General features: G+C 51.6%; 1 protein-coding gene and 2 long non-coding RNA genes across 3 annotated transcripts in view; 1 reads left to right on the top strand and 2 right to left on the bottom strand.

Annotated features, from left to right (window-relative positions):
- Positions 1-2,292, top strand: part of LOC143363692 (uncharacterized) — a 272,216-nt gene extending 269,924 nt beyond the window's left edge. Inside the window, exon 2 of the long non-coding RNA XR_013083886.1 lies at positions 2,105-2,292. This is a non-coding gene — a long non-coding RNA (uncharacterized LOC143363692). The remainder of the gene's footprint in view (positions 1-2,104) is intronic.
- Positions 2,293-3,839: 1,547 nt separating this feature from the next.
- Positions 3,840-8,349, bottom strand: LOC143363689 (uncharacterized). Its single transcript, XM_076804238.1, has 4 exons — positions 8,041-8,349; positions 7,096-7,890; positions 3,916-6,567; positions 3,840-3,857 (listed from the first exon to the last, which is right to left on the bottom strand). The coding sequence occupies exons 1-4, from the start codon at positions 8,347-8,349 to the stop codon at positions 3,840-3,842; spliced, it is 3,774 nt and encodes a 1,257-aa protein (XP_076660353.1).
- A 2,798-nt stretch (positions 8,350-11,147) lies between these two features.
- LOC143363690 (uncharacterized) overlaps positions 11,148-18,376 on the bottom strand; it is a 69,332-nt gene continuing 62,103 nt past the window's right edge. Inside the window, exon 2 of the long non-coding RNA XR_013083885.1 lies at positions 11,148-11,204. This is a non-coding gene — a long non-coding RNA (uncharacterized LOC143363690). The remainder of the gene's footprint in view (positions 11,205-18,376) is intronic.

Here is an 18,376-nt window from a genome sequence, read left to right as displayed (position 1 = left end):
TAAAGTAAGGGGAAAATTGGAAAAGTAAAGAAAAGCTAGAGGGGAAAAGATGGAAAAGGGACCAAGGAATAAGGGGTTAGAAGTTCATAAGAAGGAAAGGTGAACGAAAAAAGTTATAACAAAAGGAGCACGAAAAACTTGCTCCCAGGGACGTGCGAGGACCGACGGACCTTCACGACCGGTATAGAACATAAAATCAAGTAGGGGATCTGGGGAAAGAGATTTTTCGAAAATTAAAGTCAAGAAATTGCATAAGAAATAAAATTACAATAATAGTGGATAAAGGAAGTGTTCGAGCAATCAGCTGTTCGGTGCCACTGTGCGTCCGCACGCACACACGGCAAATTAGCGACTGCCGAACTTTGTTTGTATCGAGGACTCGGCCGTCGTCGCGGTTCGTCTCTCTCTCTCCCCGCACACTTCGGGCGGACCGAGTAGTTCGGGGTGCGCGGCGAGGGGAGAGAGCCCCGTCAATATACACGGCAATCCGTCGAGCCCTCGCTCTCTTTTCCGAGAATCGCAGTGACGGTGACAAATAAATCGATTAGCTCTCCCTCAAATTCCGACTTTATTTCTTGAACATTTCGCGATCGTAAGTTAAAGGTTCCAACGTTACGGAACCCAACGAAGCTCCAAAACAGGAAGCTACAGGAGTCTTAAAGAAATTTGCCGATTCCAGATGATAGAAAAAGGCAGAAATCAATAAGAAAATCAGTAAGAAAAAGAAAAAGAACACAAAGGTTTCTCCCGGGGAGGGGGGAGGGCAGAGGAAACCCCACGATCGCTGGGAGGAGTTCTGTAATAAAAATGCAGGCAAGAGGTAGTAAGGAAAGATGAAGGTTCAATTGTCGGAAGACAAGAGATATGAAAAAGGAAAAAAGAAAAATAAAAATAGAAACATATAAAAGGTATATTGGTATATATATACAGGGTGGCCCACATAACTCTGAACAGCTCACTATCTCGAAAACTATGCCATCGATTTTAAAGTTCTTAGTCTTAAATTGCATGGAACTGAAGGGCCTTTCTGACTACATAAACGTGAAGTGGCCTCCCTTCCCCTTTAACGGGGGAGGGGAGGTACCTTTGTAATTTTAAATGGAACCCCCTATAAAATGTTACATATTTAGATTCTACAGAAAAAAACAAGTCAATTTTGTCTGAAACATTTTTTTGTCAGATACTTACATGATGAGATATAACAGTTTGAAGTTTCGAGTTGTAGGTGTAACGAGTCCGTTTCCCGGCGGATCTCGATACAACAGGTTCCTCGCGGCCGGATTTGGCTCGCCGTGCCAGGGTTCGCGGCGGGATAACGCGAGGGTTACGGCGGGACGCGGACGGTCGAGCACGGGTGATTAACGACACGAGTCGTCTAAATGTTCGTCACTGTCCCGGCTTCGCGTTTCGGGGGTCGGCGGTCGCACTTCGGGCCTCACGCGCGTGTCGTATCACGGCGGGGTCATGGCCGTACGCAGCGGCGTTGATCGGGGTCGCGGGTCGCGAGCAATTCGTCACACTCGCGGTTCCAAGATCCGCGGGTACAAAAATACTCTGCGAGAATCGGCGGGCGGTTTCTCGGCGTCGGAACAGCGCGCGTTCGGGCGTATCCTTACGGTCGGTATCGGCGGCTGGAGGATACGGCTCGGTAAAAACACGTCTGATCGTTATCGCGGCGGAAAACCGAAGAGACCGTTTTCCGGCTCGTCTCTCTCGTCTTGCAGGCGAGGGGGTGCGGTGCGGTACGGATCGCGGCCGGCTTTTCCGGTGTCGTCACGCATCCGGCGCGACGGTGTCGCATCATGGCGGGTTCCGGTTCCCGCCAAGATCGGTTCGGTGGTGCGGGGGTCGCGGGGGTGCGCCCGCGGGCACCGACGGATCTCGGTATCCGTCGGTCGTGTTCGGGGCGGTTCGAGTTCGGGGCGCGTACAGTTAGGAACAGGCCTGGCGCAGCCAGGTCTGTTACATAGGTACTTGAAGCGCTCGGACATAGCGTTATGGAATTATACGCGCTTGAGTCCTTAATTTTATTTTTTAAATATTATATATATATATATATAATGATAATTCAAATCAAAATATAGTTTATTTAAGATATAATGAGTTACATAAAAATTATTTTTTTTTAAATTAAATTTTAATATTTAATAAAGATAGGGTTTAAAAGTAAATTTTATAAATTAATGAAATTGAAATTAGTTTCATTTAGTGTACAAATTGACCGTCACTTTCATTATAAATGGAATAAGTCGTAACATAGTAAAGCTATTGGAAAATGTTTTTAATAAAAAATTTAGTTTAATATAAAAATATTTCGTTTACATTGAAAAGATTTACATGAAATAAAATTTTAAATTAAATAATTAAATATTTAGAGTTGGTGATATTTAAGATTAAATATATTGTAAAAAAAATTATTTAATTTTAGTATTTATTTAAGAAAAAAATAAAAATTTTATAAATATAGTATTGTGAAAGATAATTAATAGAATTTCTAAAAGTAGAATTTATTTTTGTACCTTTTGTATTAGGGGTTATTAAAATTTAAATATAGTTTATATTATTCTCGAATATAAATGAGCTAATTAATTAAAATTTTTTTTGTGACAAAAAAATTATTGTTTTGGATCTTCGTTGGGTTCCGTAACGAGGAACCTTTAACTTACGATCCGAACGATTGCGAGAAATAAAAATGTGATTTGTGGGAGAGCTAACTGGTTTATTCGTGTTATCACTGCGGTTCTCGGAAAAGAGAGCGAGGGCTCGACGGATTGCCGTGTATATTGACGGGGCTCTCTCCCCTCGCCGCGCACCCCGAACTACTCGGTCCGCCCGAAGTGTGCGGGGAGAGAGAGAGACGAACCGCGACGACGGCCGAGTCCTCAATACAAACAAAGTTCGGCAGTCGCTAATTTGCCGTGTGTGCGTGCGGACGCACAGCGGCACCGAACAGCTGATTGCTCGAACATACCGCCCGCCTCGTTGTCGGGTCGGCAACGAAATAGTACAATGGTTTTCGGATGTTATACAGAGAAGTGAACAGAGTGAACGGCGTGAACGAAGTGAACAAAGTGAACAGAGTGAACGAAGTGAGCTACAGATATTTACAATCATTTACAATATGTACAATGTGCGTCTAAACACCGCCCGCCGTGAAGGGAGTCACGTTTCCTCGCCGGTGGAATGCTCGGAGGAAATGAGCGGTACAAGGCGCTGGATGGCTCTGGTGGTGGTACGGGTAGCGGTCTTCACGACAGCCACACGCACTCGTCCGTCGGATCCCCGATGCACCTCGACGACTCGTCCGAGAGGCCATTTCGTAGGCGGCGCGAGATCGTCCTTCAGGAGCACGACCGCTCCGACGGCAAGATTCTCCCGTGCCCTTTGCCATTTCGGAAGAGTCTGCAGCTGGCTCAGGTATTCGGTACGCCACCGCTGCCAGAAACCTTCCAGAAGTCTGGATACAAGGTTCCATCTCCGTCGGCCTGCGTCGTACGTGATTTCGTCACCCGGTTCTGGAACTGCGCACAAAGAAGAAGCGTTAACCAGATGGTTTGGCGTGAGGAAGGGAGGATCATTTGGATCGTCGGACAAGGCGGAGAGGGGTCGAGAGTTCATACAAGCTTCCACTTGACACAGCAAGGTGGAAAGCTCCTCGAAGGTGAGCTGTTGTTCCCCTATTGTGCGTCGTAGATGCGTCTTCGCGGATTTCACGGCCGCTTCCCACAGACCGCCGAAATGAGGAGAATACGGCGGTATGAACCTCCATTCCGTTCCGTCGGCGGCCAGCAATTCCGCCGTTTCCTTGTAAAAGGTCGATGCAGCGTTGAACATGCGCTTCAGAAGCTGATCGGCACCTCTGAACGTCGTAGCGTTGTCACTCAGCATCTGGTGACACCTTCCGCGTCTAGCTACGAAGCGTTTGAAAGCTGCGATGAAGGAGGCAGAGGACAAATCGGACACGACATCTAAGTGGACCGCCTTCGTGCACAGGCACACGAAAATGACGACGTATCCCTTGGTGGTCCGCTGTCCCCTTGCTCTCGTCATGAGCATCGGAATTGGACCAGCATAATCGACTCCGCTGACCGAGAATGCCCTTGCTGGTTGCACTCGCTGGGCAGGCAGCATTCCCATTTGCTGGTTGCTGGTGCGCCCTTGGAGCCGAGTGCAGGTAACGCAGCCTTTTACGACCCGTTTCACCAGCGTCTTGTCTCGCGGAATCCAGTGGCGGAGCCTGAGCGTCGCCCGCGTCAAGTTCACTCCCCCATGGAGCGTCCGAAGATGAGCTGACCGGATCAGCAATGGTGCCAACGGAGACTGTCGGTCGACTATCACAGGATGTCTCTGGTCGAATGAAACTGCTGCGTGGTCCAGTCGTCCTCCCACTCGTAAGACACCTTGACGATCTATAATCGGCCGAAGAGAAACAAGGGTCGAGGTCGATTTGACTATCTTACCCTTCTCCATTTCTGCAAGTTCGTCGCCAAAGTCGTCAGCTTGGCTCATTCGGTGGACGCTCACCCACGCCTCGTCGATCTCAGTGGCTGTCAGGAACCCGTGCTGCGGTGTACCGATGGAGCGAGCGTTGTTTGCGAATCGTCGCATATACGCGGTCACTCGGACCAGCCTCAACGCTGACGAGAATCGGAGAGGGTCCCAGGGCGATTCGAAGACGGCTCGCAGACTGGGATGGTCGCCGGACTTCGTCTTCCTTGCCATCGTCGTCGTCACCGTCACTCTGCGCTCCGGAGCCTCGCTCTCGTCGACGTCACATGCGCCAGGCCAATCCTGCTGAGGCCCTGACAACCACGAGGGACCGCTCCACCAGAGGTCATCGTCGACCAGTACCTGCGCTGAAATCCCACGCGTGGCAAGGTCCGCAGGATTTTCGTCTGTCCTCGCGTGTCGCCACTCAACGTCCGGTAGCAGGCGCTGGATCTCGGCCACCCTATGTGCCACAAACGGTTTCCACCTGGAAGCGTGAGACCTCACCCAGGCTAGGACGACCGATGCATCGGTCCACGCATGCATAGTCACGCTGTGAGGCCGCATCGAATCTCGAACTGCTCTCAGCAATCGGGCCAGCAGTAGAGCGCCGCACAGCTCCAGCCTGGGAATGCTCTGTGGTTTGGTTGGAGCGACCTTGGTCTTCGCCATCAGTAAGTGCGTCTCGGCCCTTGCACCGGTAACTGGCACCCTTATGAAGACGGCTGCGGAGTATGCCCTTTCCGACGCGTCGCTGAATCCGTGCAGCTCTATACTGTCGCTGGTCGCCGCACGATGGCCAATCCATCTCGGAACTGTGATTCGATCGGTCCTCTCCATCTCGAATCGAAGTTGCTTCCATCGCTCGGAAAACAGCTCAGACAGCGGCTCGTCCCACGACAATCCAGACAACCAGAGGTCCTGCAGCAGGATCTTCGCAGCAATGCTGATCGGAGACAGCCACCCCAAGGGATCGAAAAGCCTGGCCGTCTCAGACAAAACCGATCGTTTGGTCCATGGTTGACCTGATGTGGCAGTCCTGAGCTTCGGAGCCGCAAGAGACAGAGTGTCGTTCGCCGTGCTCCATTTGAGTCCCAGTGCTCCTGCCTCTTGGTGACCCTGCAACAATTGAATGAGACCGGAGCTCGACGACAAGTAATTGGTCGCCCACTTATCCAGCGGGAATCCGCCCGCCGTCAGGATGTCCGTGAGTTGACGTCGAGCCTCCTCGGTGTCGTCGATGTCATCTCCTCCGGCCAGAATGTCATCGACATACGAATTCGCTCGGAGAATCGCTGCACCCCGCGGAAATCGAGCCTTCTCGTCGTCGGCAAGTTGAAGCAGTACTCTCGAGGCGAGGTACGGAGCCGACGTCGTGCCGTAGGTCACCGTCGTCAAACGGAAGTCCCGTACTTCCTCGCTTGGATCGTTCCTCCAGACGATCCTCTGCCAGTCTCTGTCCTCTGGGTGCACCTTGATCTGGCGAAACATTTTTACAATGTCCGTCGAAAAGGCATGCCGATGGAATCGCCACCTCGTTATTACGGCCCAGAGGTCAGTTTGGAGCTTCGGTCCGGCGGCCAGGTAATCGTTAATGGCACTGCCTCTGCCTGAAACGTAAGAACCATTAAAAACTACTCTTATTTTGTTTCCAGATGGTTTTTCCCGCCACACGGCGTGATGCGGAAGGTAATTCTCCCCCCCGCCAGTCGAGTGCCGCGAGACGAACTCCATGTGCCCGAGCCGTTCGTACTCCTCCAGAAATTCGGAGTATTTCTGTCGGAGCGTCTCGTCCCTTTCTCGTCTCCTTTCGGACGATAAGAGCAAGCGAACTGCAGCCGATCGCGGAACTCCGACATCGGTGCCTGGGGTGGCAACGAACGGTAAGCGCACAACGTAGCGTCCATCCTGATCTCTGCGGTGCGTATCCTTGAAGTACTTTTCGCATGCTTCGTCCTGAGGCGTGCTTATTGCACTAGTTGGTACTTCTTCCAGCTCCCAGAACCTCTGCCAATCGTCTCGGAGGTCTCGTGCAGGCTGAACTAGCAAGGATCGCACCCGAGGTCCAGCGCTGTGGTCCTTTGTGGATGAGGTTGTGCCCATCGGCGCCCAGCCGAAGGGCGTTCGAACAATTGGAGGAGTGCCCATTGGTCCGATTCGATTCTCGAGGAGGAGGTGACCACACGCATCTGCCCCGAGAAGTAATTCCACCCTGTTCGGAGAGCGGAAGTCCTCGTCGGCCAACGGAAGTCCGTGGAGGTGAGTCCACTTCTCGTCGTTAATTTCTACCGCTGGAGTCGGAGCGGTAATTTTTCGCGTCACCAGCGCGTTTAACGCGAGTCGGAACTTGGAGTCGCGACTAGACGCGAGTAACACGGACACTTCGTGACGTACCGTGCCCACGTTTATCTCCTGGTATCCGGTCAAATGAACCTCCACGTTCCGGCGCGGAAGACGTAACGCTTGCACGACATCGTCCGTCACGAATGACATTTCGGACCCGGGATCGAGTAACGCGCGAGCGGAGACACTGCGACCGTTCGGGGACTTCAACTGGACGCGCGCGGTGGCCAGTAAAACAACGCGATTCGACCTGAACGTGTTCACCGAACTTGTGCTTGGCTGCGCGGGAGCTTCACTCTTCCGGAACGCCTCGTGAAGCGAGGTGTGGTGATGACCGCCGCACACCATACACCGGTAGGAAGACGTGCACGCCGCGAGCAAGTGGGTTCCCGAGAAACACGAAACGCACAGTTTATTTCGGTACACAAATTCCTTGCGTTCCGGCGCGCTAAAGGTTTTGAACTGACCGCAGTGCCCTAGCTGGTGATTGTCCGAGCACAGCGGGCACTTCCGAACGTTGCTGGCCTTCGCGGATGGCCCTTTGGTCATTTGCACGGTCATGGCCGTCCTTTGTTCGGATTTTCGCGTCTCCTCTCGCTTGGTCGGTGTTGACGAACACATCGGCTCTTGGGTCGAGGCCAAGGCATGGATGCGTGATTCGAGGAAATCTCGAATCTCCACGAAGGACGGCATGATCGTCGGGTCCGGGAACATCTTCTCCCAGTCCAGGCGCGTCGTCGAGTCCAGCTTCCTGACGAGGAGTGTCACGAACCAGTCGTCCCATGTGTCGACTGGTTTTTTCAGTGCGGCCAGAGCATCTCGAGCTTGACAGAACTCGTCGAGGACTCTGGTCAATTCCTCCGTCGAAGCTCGTTTTACTGCCGGGCAGTCCAAAAGTCTTCCGAGGTGAGCGGTGGTCAGTACACGGATGCCTCCATAACGACGTTCGAGTGCCGCCCACGCCGTCGAATAGTTCGCATCTGTCAGGGATGTACGCGCGATAACCTTCGCAGCCGCACCGGTGAGGCTCGCCTTCAAATATTGTAGGCGTTGGACGTCCTGCAATCGTTTGGAGTTGTGAATCGTAGCGCGAAACGAATCGCGAAACTCCTCCCACCGTAGGAGATCGCCCGAAAACTTCTCGATGGTCAGGGTCGGCAGTTTGGGTCCGGCGTTGCACTCGTGAGACTCGGCTTGAGCCGGAGTTGCTGAGGCGGCGGGCTTCAGGTTTTCTAGCCTCTCCACCAATTCAGAGGAGTTCTGAATGTAGGCTTCCTCGACTTCGTCGTATAGGCCCCTCTTCCTGTAGTTACTGGCGGCGTAATCTGGCATCGGTCTCAGAGCGTTGTGATTTACGGTGAAGTTGCGCCAGTAACTTTCCAGCAATTCGATCCTTTTCTTCAGCACAACCGCAGAGAGTTTCGCTGCCCCCAATTTGTCGGTATTGGTAATGCAGTTCTTGATGCGGCCAGCGATCTCCTCCTGAGCGACCACTACATCGCTGAACGTTTGCGGCATTGTTTCGGCAGTTAAAATTCAAAACGAAACGTGAAAACAAACTGATCGAGACGCGAAAGATAAAGGACTTTACGCGTATCGCGGTAAACACCTTGCCTCGGTCGGTTCGAGAGCGGTTGGTGTCCCGGTGGAAGGTCACGGAATTTTCGAATCCGTAACGGTTCGCCACGCGGTCTAAGTACCGTTTTTCGAGAACGGTCTCACGAATTCTGTTCCAAGAATTCACTTGCTCCTTTCCTTTCAGGTGCTTCCTGATTGTCTGCGACGGAGCCTCGGAAGATGCTCGATGCACTCGCGGATCACTCGAGGAGACAACGGAAGCGCACAACAGAACTCGCGGTGATGCACAGAATTCTTCGTAATTCTGCGGTGCATCGAGTGGAATAGAGAAATCGGCACACTCTATTCCCGGGTTTCGGCACCAAATGTTTTGGATCTTCGTTGGGTTCCGAACGAGGAACCTTTAACTTACGATCCGAACGATTGAGAGAAATAAAGTCGGAATTTGTGGGAGAGCTAACTGATTTATTTGTGTTATCACTGCGGTTCTCGGAAAAGAGAGCGAGGGCTCGACGGATTGCCGTGTATATTGACGGGGCTCTCTCCCCTCGCCGCGCACCCCGAACTACTCGGTCCGCCCGAAGTGTGCGGGGAGAGAGAGAGACGAACCGCGACGACGGCCGAGTCCTCAATACAAACAAAGTTCGGCAGTCGCTAATTTGCCGTGTGTGCGTGCGGACGCACAGCGGCACCGAACAGCTGATTGCTCGAACAATTATAAATATTTAATTTGATGTGAAATGTAATACGAATTTATAGATATCTAGTTTTTTTAGAAATGAATTTAATTCATATATTTATTTTAGTATAAATATATATATATATACTAATAAATATAAATAATTTAGGGGATAAACTTTAAATTAAATTTATAATTTTTAATTGAAGTATATAATAAATAAATTAATTTTTAAATTTAATATATGATAGAAAAAATTTAATAATTTAATAATAATATGATATATATAAAAATTTAATTAATTAAAATATAATTAAATTATAAAAAAAATTAAATAAATTAAAAATTTAAAGATTGTTCAGGATTCAAGCGTTGGAATTCGGCGGCTATTGTCTTAGCGGGCGACCGCTGTTTCATACGGTTTTTGTCTCGTATGTCAACACGCGGCAAGAACGCGTGTCGCCGTTGCTCGACACCGCGTAGCAACAGTTTCGTCTCTCATTGACAAAGACAAACAAGGATTATCCGATTCGGGAGCACCAATCACGGTGCTCCACATTCGATGGTCCTTGTTATTTAAGGCACCTGCGCGTGCCTTCTCGCTCTCTTCATGTTCGCCTCTCGCATCGCTCTTGTAACTTTCGTCAATTGCCGTCGCCAAGGTATATTCTAATCGTACTGTAATAGTTCTCGCGCCCGTTCGCTGATCTCTCGCGCTCTCGAAAAATATTCGTTTGTATTTTTCTCGCGCTCTTTCGCGCCGCGTTACGAGCCTTCTGCTTCGCGTCAAGATCTCCGTCGTCCGCGTCGAAGATTTCCGTCCCGCGACGGCACGTGTGTCGTGTCGTGCAAGATCTCCGCTTCGCGATCCGACGGCAGAAGTTTGCTCGCGCTAGATCTCCGCTCGTCCGCCGGCTCGCGCCTCTCACGGCGCATTGTAAGTGCGAGTGCTATATTAAAGTGCAGTTCCACCTTTAATCCTCGCTCTCTCTCTCTGTCTCAACCTCTCATTGACCCATCCTGTGGATCCCTTTGCGCGCTCAAATCTGAGAGGTCCCGGCAGCAGGCTGCTCCGACCGTCGGTCGACGCCGAAACATTCTGGTCCTTCGAGCCGGATCGCGAATAATCCACGTGGTCAGTGAGAAACGAGGGAGAGATCGTGCATCATGGAAGACGCTATCGAAGTTCAGCTGTTGACGCAGCGCGCGATCGAGCGCGCGCTCGTCAACCTCAACAAATTGGGGAAAGCGAAGTGGACTCGCTCGACATTAATGACGAGGATGGCTCATCTGAAGGCCAACTGGACGCGGTTCGAGGCCGGGCACGCTCGACTCCTCGCCTCCACCTCACCGGACGCGAAGGCTGCACTTCCGTACTTCTCCGACGACCCTTTCTCGACGACGGAGGAAACGTACCTCGACGCTCTGGCCTCCATGCAAGAAAAACTCGACGAGCTCCCCAGCACTTCTGTAAGTCAGCTTGAACATACTTCCGACGGACAAGCGAGTCCCACGTCCGCCGCTCCGCTCCTTCCGAGCATCCATTTGCCGGAATTCGACGGCCGTTATGAGGCATGGGAGGCGTTCCGCGATCGCTTCACCGCGCTCATTATCGCGAATAAATCGCTCGCGGATCTCACGCGTCTCCACTATCTCATGTCGTCGCTCACGGGCCGTGCCCTCGAATGCCTCGGAAATCTCCCTGTAACTGCCGACAACTTCGATATCGCGTGGAAGGCGTTAACCGCGCGTTACGAAAACCCTCGGCGCCTCATTAGCTCACATGTGACGTCGATGCTTGATTTGCCAGCGCTGTCTCGTGAATCCGCGTCCGATCTCCAAAATCTACGCGATCGAGTTTCTGTAATTGTTGCTTCACTCAAAAATCTCGGGCGGGCACCTGCCGATCTCTGGAACGATTTCCTTGTACATATCGTGTCGCAAAAGTTGGACTATAGAATTTAATAGATTAATAAAGTTTTTAATTTATTTATAAAAAAAATTTATTAATTTATTTTATTGGGGTGATATTTAAATTTAATAAACTTTATATTAAGAAATCATAAATTAATGTTAATAAAAATGATATTGTATTATAAATTATAAGAAAAATTACCTTAGGGATAACAGCATAATATCTTTAAAGCCATTATTCCCAAACCCAGTTTAGCTGGTAAAGGAGGCGGGGCGATGTAACGGCAGACGATGGATGTTTTGGGTCATGTTGATGACTGTGAGATGTGTGACCACATGGTTGGTTGAGAGTCACATGAGTTCACTGTGATATGTGTGACCAAATGGTTGGTCGAGAGTCATATGAGTTGACTGTGATATGTGTGACCAAATGGTTGGTCGAGAGTCATATGAGTTGACTGTGATATGTGTGACCACATGGTTGGTCGGCTGCCACATGAGTTGGCTTTGTTCCTTTTCTTTTACTGTGTCCAGTAGTGGATACAGTAAATATTTGGTATTGTTGACTTGAGCTCACTGTGCGTCAGAACTGCTTGGCTGAATTGTTTCACTTTGTGATACCGAATTATTTGATTATGGTTTATCGGGAATTGGTTTTCTTGTATGGTGCTTTGGCATAGAGCATATGGCGAACACGGCAATCAGAACTCAATCAATATTTTGTCAGAAGGGACGAACGGGAAACATAGATGATATTTCTTTTACAGACGATATATAAAGTCATTGTAATTGCACACGAGGACGTGTGACAGTCAGGAGGGCCGTGTCGGGGCGAGGCGCAGCGACGTAGCCCGATGGCAACGACGTGTAATGCTCGTTGTAATATTCTCTTATAACATTTGTTTTATTGTTTTATTTCTTTGCGGATTGCGGAAAGAGAGATGCGAGATAGGGTTCCCTGGAAATATGGCCTGGAGCCCTGTTGAACGTGACCACGGGTGGCGAAATAGCGTCTTTGTATTTTTGAGAATAGTTTCTGTATTTTTGTTGTCGTGTACATCTCTGTACACGCTCCTGATAGCCTGAGCGAATTTGAGTCGTAACAGGCCATGCTCGGTTTCCAGAGCAATATCAAGAAGCGATCGGCGTTGCGTTGTTTGTTTTGAATGCTCGTGGCATTCTTCTCGTAACCTCGTACGGAGTCGCATCGCATTTTTTGGAGTCAGATACGCATCGGAGAGACATAAAAGTAAAGACGTAGATATTCTGAGTGACCCGTGGACTCGTTAACGTGTCTCTCAGTCCTTTGCGAGATTTTATATTGTTTAAAGTGTGATCGAGTTGTGCCTCCGCGGTGGAATTTGTTCGTGTGATTGTGAACCGATCGTGTGAACAGAGCAATGAGCGCACCGTTTGAAAATACTGCCGACCAGCCTCCGACATATATAAAGAAATAAATAATTATTTTGGCAGATTAGTGTAATAAATTTAGAATTTAATTAAGTATATAAAATAAATATACAGATAATAATTGTTCGCGATCGCGCGAACGTTCGCGGCGGGGTCCTCGTCTCGCTCTCCTCTTGCCCCGCCGTGACGTCGGCCATCGAACGCGGTCTCGCGGAAAGCCGTTGCGCCAGCTCGCGTTACCCCCGTCTTTCCCCTCGGGATCTATCGATCGCGGCCCAATTGTCGATTGTGGATCATCGCGTGATCCACAAGGACCAATCCGCGATTTCCAGGAAGGCAGACTCGGTCTTTCTCCGAAATCGGGTCCTTTTTCGCTGTTCAACCGCCGTGCGATTCGGTCCTGTTTCTCTGCGCTCGTTCTAACCGTTGGGTCTAAACTCGTTATTCAACGCGTTATTCTGTACATATCGTGTATATTTCAAAGTACAGTGTTCGTACATTTTCACATTCATTTCACGTTCATTCAATTCAAAATACAGTCCACTTTCATCCAAAATTCACGTGTTCGTCAACGACTCTCTTTTCACACAACTTCGACGCACAGCGCTGTGCGATTCCGGCTCCTCCTCATTCTAAGTATCGTTCGGTCGGCGACCTTTTCCGATACATAAAACTGGTCCTTCGAGCCGGATTCGAAGTTGAAATTCACGGGAAAATTTCGGAGTTCACACGTGCTCTCTCAAGATGGCGGACTTCCAACGGCAAGCCATGCTGCGACGGATGATCCTGCGGACGGTCGAGAACTTTCGGAAGATCGGGAAGGCCAACCTCACCACCAGCAAGGTCCAGGCGCGCCTCTCCTCTCTCGAAAACGCTTGGACTGCGTTTCACGATGGCCACGTGCAGCTGCTCACCAACGTACCTGAGGATGACCAACGGAAAGTCCCTTATTTCGTGGACAATCACTTCCAGTCAACCGAGGATACCTACTTCAGCTCCAAGGATGTTCTACTGGACGCCCTCGATGACCTAAAGTCACACGTGAGTCCATCGTTGCATTCCCCGGAAACCGCCTCGACGAGTCTTCTCAAGCCTTCCGTCGCGCTTGCGCATCTTCCTCGCGTACCGTTAGCTCCGTTCAGCGGCGACTGTAACGAATGGGAGTCATTTCGAGATCGTTTTAAGGCACTTATTATGTCAAATCGCGAATTAACCGATTTCATGCGCATGCGTTATTTAGTGTCGTCGCTCAAAGGGCCCGCGCTCGAAGCCCTCGGAAACATTCCGACAACCGCCGACAATTTCTCGACAGCGTGGCGCACTCTGACGTCGCGATTTGAAAATAAACGCCGGCTAATCAAAATGCATCTGTCAAATCTGATCGACTTACCTGCGGTTAAGCGTGAGTCCGCAGCCGATCTGCACTCACTGATTGATCGAGCGACCGTCGCGAACTCATCGTTTCAGAAACTGGATCGCTCTCCAGAAGAATTGTGGACGGACATGCTAGTTCACTTAGTGTCGCGAAAACTTGATCCAGTTACGTCGAAAGCTTGGTTCCTCGTTTCTTCTCAGTCCGACACGCCAAAGTCGTTTACCGAGTTAACGGCTTTCTTATCCGTTCGCGCGCGTGCGCTCGACGAAATGTCCGTCGAATCCTGCGGTACTGTAACGCCGAGGTCGACCCCAGGCCCTCGCGCACACGCCGTCACGACCTCGCAATCTTCATCGCGTCCGAGCGTCTCCTCAGAATCGCGCCGTAAACCCGAGAATACGAGCAAGACGAACACTCCGAGTTCACAATCGTCTTGCCCACTCTGTCAATCGTGACACTTTCTCAGTTCGTGTCCGCGATACCTGGCCGAGTCTCCGGAAAAGCGACGCGAAATTGTAACTCGACTCTCGCGATGTTACAAATGCCTAAGCGAGCGACACGTCGTGTCCGATTGTCCGAGCAAATACAAGTGTCGCGTTTGTCAACAAATTCACCACACGTCTCTACACGAAGCGTCGAACAGACGCGCGAATTTTGCCGATCCGCCGGCTCCCCACTCTTCATCTCCTCCAGCCGGCTGCTCTGCTGTAGTATCGTTGTCTGCGACGACTCCCCGCCGCCCCCCCTCGCTCGTGCTCTTGGCTACCGCTCGACTCAAAATACGTGCTTCGTCAGGCCGTACCGCGATTGTAAGAGCACTTCTTGATCAGGGCTCCGAAGCTACTCTGGTTACGGAGAGTTTAGCTCAACTGCTTCGCGCAAAAAAGACACGTAGAAACGTCACGATTTCCGCGGTCGGCGGAGCGCACGTAGAAACTGTGCGATCGTCTGTCGAACTTTGCGTGAGCCCAGTACACTCGGCTACTCCGTCCCTGGTCACAACCGCGTTGGTTATGCCAACTTTGACCGCCTATCACGCGCACTGCACTGCGGATCCGTCTTCGCTCAAGCACCTGAACGATCTTCAGTTGGCAGACCCGGTTCCCACGAATTCCGAGCCCATTCATATGATCCTCGGAGCGAACCTCTACGGCGACGTAATTCTCGACGGAATTCGTAAAGGCCGTCAGGGGCAGCCGATAGCCCAGAATTCAATTTTCGGATGGGTCATCTCGGGGCCCATCCCCTCTTCTTCCGTCGAAAGCGACGATTCCTCCTCCAGGAGCTCTTCCTCTTCGCTCGTAAAAAATCGATCCTCCTCGATCGCGTTCTCACACCACTGCTCATCCTCCCTAGAGTCGGAGTTACGTCGGTTCTGGGAGGTGGAAGAACTTCCTCGGTGCTCCCCGTTGACTCCGCTAGAACGACAATGCGAGGAACACTTCATGGCCACTCACTCGCGAAATCAAGACGGACGATTCGTAGTTCGTCTCCCGTTCACTCGCGACCCTCCGCTCGACATAGGTCACTCTCGGCACTCGGCAGAACGCATACTACTCGCATTGGCTCGTAAATTCCGGAAAGATCCCGAACTCGAACGAGAATACTGCGATTTTATGCGCGAGTACGAGGCTCTCGGCCACATGCGACGCGCGACCGCGAGACTCCCCCCGGCCGCTCAGGTTGTATACATCCCTCATCATCCTGTATTTCGGCCCGGGAGCGCCACGTCACATTTACGCGTCGTGTGTAACGCGTCAAGCTTGACCGCTAATGGTAAATCGCTTAACGAACACCTTCTAACAGAGCCAAAATTACAGACAGACTTGCCGTCTGTAATTCTTAAATGGCGTCATCACCGGTACGTCTACACTGCCGACGTCGCAAAAATGTACCGACAAATTTTAGTCGACCCTCGCGACGTCAATTTTCAACGCGTTCTGTGGCTAGATGCCACTACCAAATTTCCTGTCGACCACGTCCTGCTCACAGTCACATATGGCATGCCGTGCGCTCCGTTCATTGCGCTTCGTGTCATTCAGCGCCTCCGTGAACTCGACGGGTCAAGATTCCCTCTTGCGGTGCCCATTCTTCGCGACCAGATTTATGTGGACGATGTCCTCTTCGGTGGCGATTCCGTTGAACTTGTCCGCGCACGCCGCGATCAAGTCGTAGGCTTACTTCGCCGCGGAAAATTCGAGCTTCGGAAGTGGTCGAGTAACTGCGCTGAGCTCCTTAGCGACATTGACCTTTCCGACCATGGTTTGGCCTGCACCAAGGCGCTGGCCGCCGACGACCATGTCAAGGTGCTCGGTATCGGGTGGAATCCGTCGGTTGACGCCTTTAAAATCCAAATAAAGATCCCGGCGACCGTTCCCAAAACCAAGCGAGCGATTTTATCGGCGATATCGAAGATTTATGATCCGTTGGGCTGGGTGACCCCAGTTACAATCAAGGCCAAAATCTTCCTACAGGATTTATGGCGTCTACGCGTCTCCTGGGACGACGCTCTCTCAAATGACGTTCTAGCACGCTGGAACTCAGTTTACACCGGATTCAACTCGCTCAAAGCTCTCTCTCTCTGCCTCGCTGGACCGGCCTCGATTCCAGCCCAGGACCGATCGAGCTGCACGGTTTTTGCGATGCCTCCTCTCACGCTTACGCTGCGGTCGTTTATTTGAAGACCACCTCCAAATCCGGTACGACCATCGTCTCTCTATTGGCAAGCAAGTCCAAAGTTGCTCCGATATCCCCTCTGACGATACCGCGCTTGGAACTGTCCGCTGCTCTGCTCCTCGCGCGCCTTCTCGAATTCGTTCGGAATTCACTGAGCGATCGCGCACATCCGTGCGTTTGTTGGAGCGATTCCACTGTCGCGCTCGCGTGGTTGCGCGACAGCCCGTCGCGCTGGAAGACTTTCGTAGCCCACCGCGTGCACGAAATTCAAACTCGCGTTCCCGACGCCGCTTGGCGCTACGTGCCCTTGGAAGACAATCCGGCCGATTGTGCGTCACGTGGAATACTCGGGGGCGAGCTCGAGACGCATTCTCTGTGGTGGTCAGGACCCCCCTGGCTAGCCTCATCCGAGGAACAGTGGCCTTCCGAACCCACGTCTGTCACGTCGGCCGACTCAGTCTGTGGGGAGGCAAAAATTACGGTATCCGTTGCTTCTGTTCCCTCCGAACCATGGGACTTGTCGTCCAGATACTCGTCGTGGCCGAAACTTCTTCGCGTCACTGGATATCTGTTGAAATTTGCGCGGGCCTGTCGCCCTCGCCACTCTCATTCGCTCCATTCCTCTACGCCAGGTCGAGCTCTGTCGGTCGAGAACTGTTCCTCCGCGCGAACCTTCTGGATCCGTTACATTCAACGCGACTGTTTTCCGTCGGAAGTCGAAGCGCTCCGCCTGCACCGCGCGCTCTCCCCAAAAAGTTCACTGTCAGCTCTCGATCCGTTCGTCTATGACGACGGAATCCTTCGGGTCGGTGGACGTCTTCGACACGCTCCGTTGGCGTTCAATGTCAAGCACCCTATCGTACTTGCGTCACATCCATTGGTCCTCCGAATCGTCGAACAGGCTCACGTACGGTCCTTGCACGCCGGTCTTCAATTGACCTTGCATACGCTGCGACAGACATTTTGGATTCTCCGTGCTCGCAGTCTGGTCAAGAGCGTAATTCACTCCTGTGTTGCTTGTGTCCGCGAACGGGCTGCTGTACCAGCTCAGTTGATGGGCCAACTTCCGACTCCTCGCGTCTCCCCTCCGTCCAGGTGTTTTTCTCACTGCGGAGTAGACTATGCAGGCCCGTTTCAAACCCGCGCGTCATCCGGGCGCGGTATTACCTCGCGCAAAGCGTATATTGCGCTTTTCGTCTGCATGGCCACTAGGGCGATTCATCTCGAGCTCGTCTCCGACTATTCTACCCCAGCCTTCATCCGCGCCTTTCATCGATTCTGCTCGCGACGTGGAATACCTTGCGCGATGTATTCCGACAACGGGACCACGTTCGTCGGCGCGGACCGAGAATTATGTCGAGCGTACCGAGCGACCATCCGGAACTCGGAATTTCTAAATAAAACCGCCAGCGACGGTGTCGCCTGGCATTTTATCCCTCCCTCCGCACCTCATTTCGGAGGGTTGTGGGAAGCCGGAGTGAAGAGCCTCAAGCATCATCTGAGGCGGGTTGTCGGTGCGAGAACTTTTACCTTCGAGGAGTTTAGCACCTTGCTGTGCTCCATCGAATGATGCCTCAATTCGCGACCTCTAGCGCCCTTGCGCGACTCTGTGGACGATTTTGATGTCCTCACACCCGGGCATTTTCTGACAGGCTCTCCGCTCACGGTACCCCCACAACCGTCCGTCCTCGATCTGTCCGAGAGTCGCCTCACTCGCTGGCAGCTCGTCAGATCCGTGACGGAGCAATTCTGGAAGCGCTGGGTGAGCGACTATGTCAACACCCTCCAGCAGCGAAGCAAGTGGCGACGAGAGCAACCGGCAATCGGACTCGGCCAGCTCGTCTTAATGCGGAACCCCACGCTCCCCCCGTGCAAATGGGAACTCGGTCGCGTGAAAGCCGTGCACCCGGGAG

Source organism: Halictus rubicundus, unplaced genomic scaffold (genome assembly GCF_050948215.1).
Source record: "Halictus rubicundus isolate RS-2024b unplaced genomic scaffold, iyHalRubi1_principal scaffold0094, whole genome shotgun sequence".
Classification (NCBI taxonomy): domain Eukaryota; kingdom Metazoa; phylum Arthropoda; class Insecta; order Hymenoptera; family Halictidae; genus Halictus; species Halictus rubicundus.
The sequence above is the reverse complement of the archived record's forward strand: the minus strand, read 5'-3'. Positions and strand labels throughout refer to the sequence as shown.

Excerpts from the sequence above, each read along its gene's own strand:
- LOC143363689 (XM_076804238.1), bottom strand. The coding sequence starts at position 8,349 with ATGCCGCAAACGTTCAGCGATGTAGTGGTCGCTCAGGAGGAGATCGCT. Across the intron at positions 7,891-8,040 it reads ACCTGAAGCCCGCCGCCTCA|GACGTCCAACGCCTACAATA; the intron begins GCAACTCCGGCT and ends AAACGATTGCAG. Across the intron at positions 6,568-7,095 it reads CGCAGCCAAGCACAAGTTCG|GACCACAGCGCTGGACCTCG; the intron begins GTGAACACGTTC and ends TCATCCACAAAG.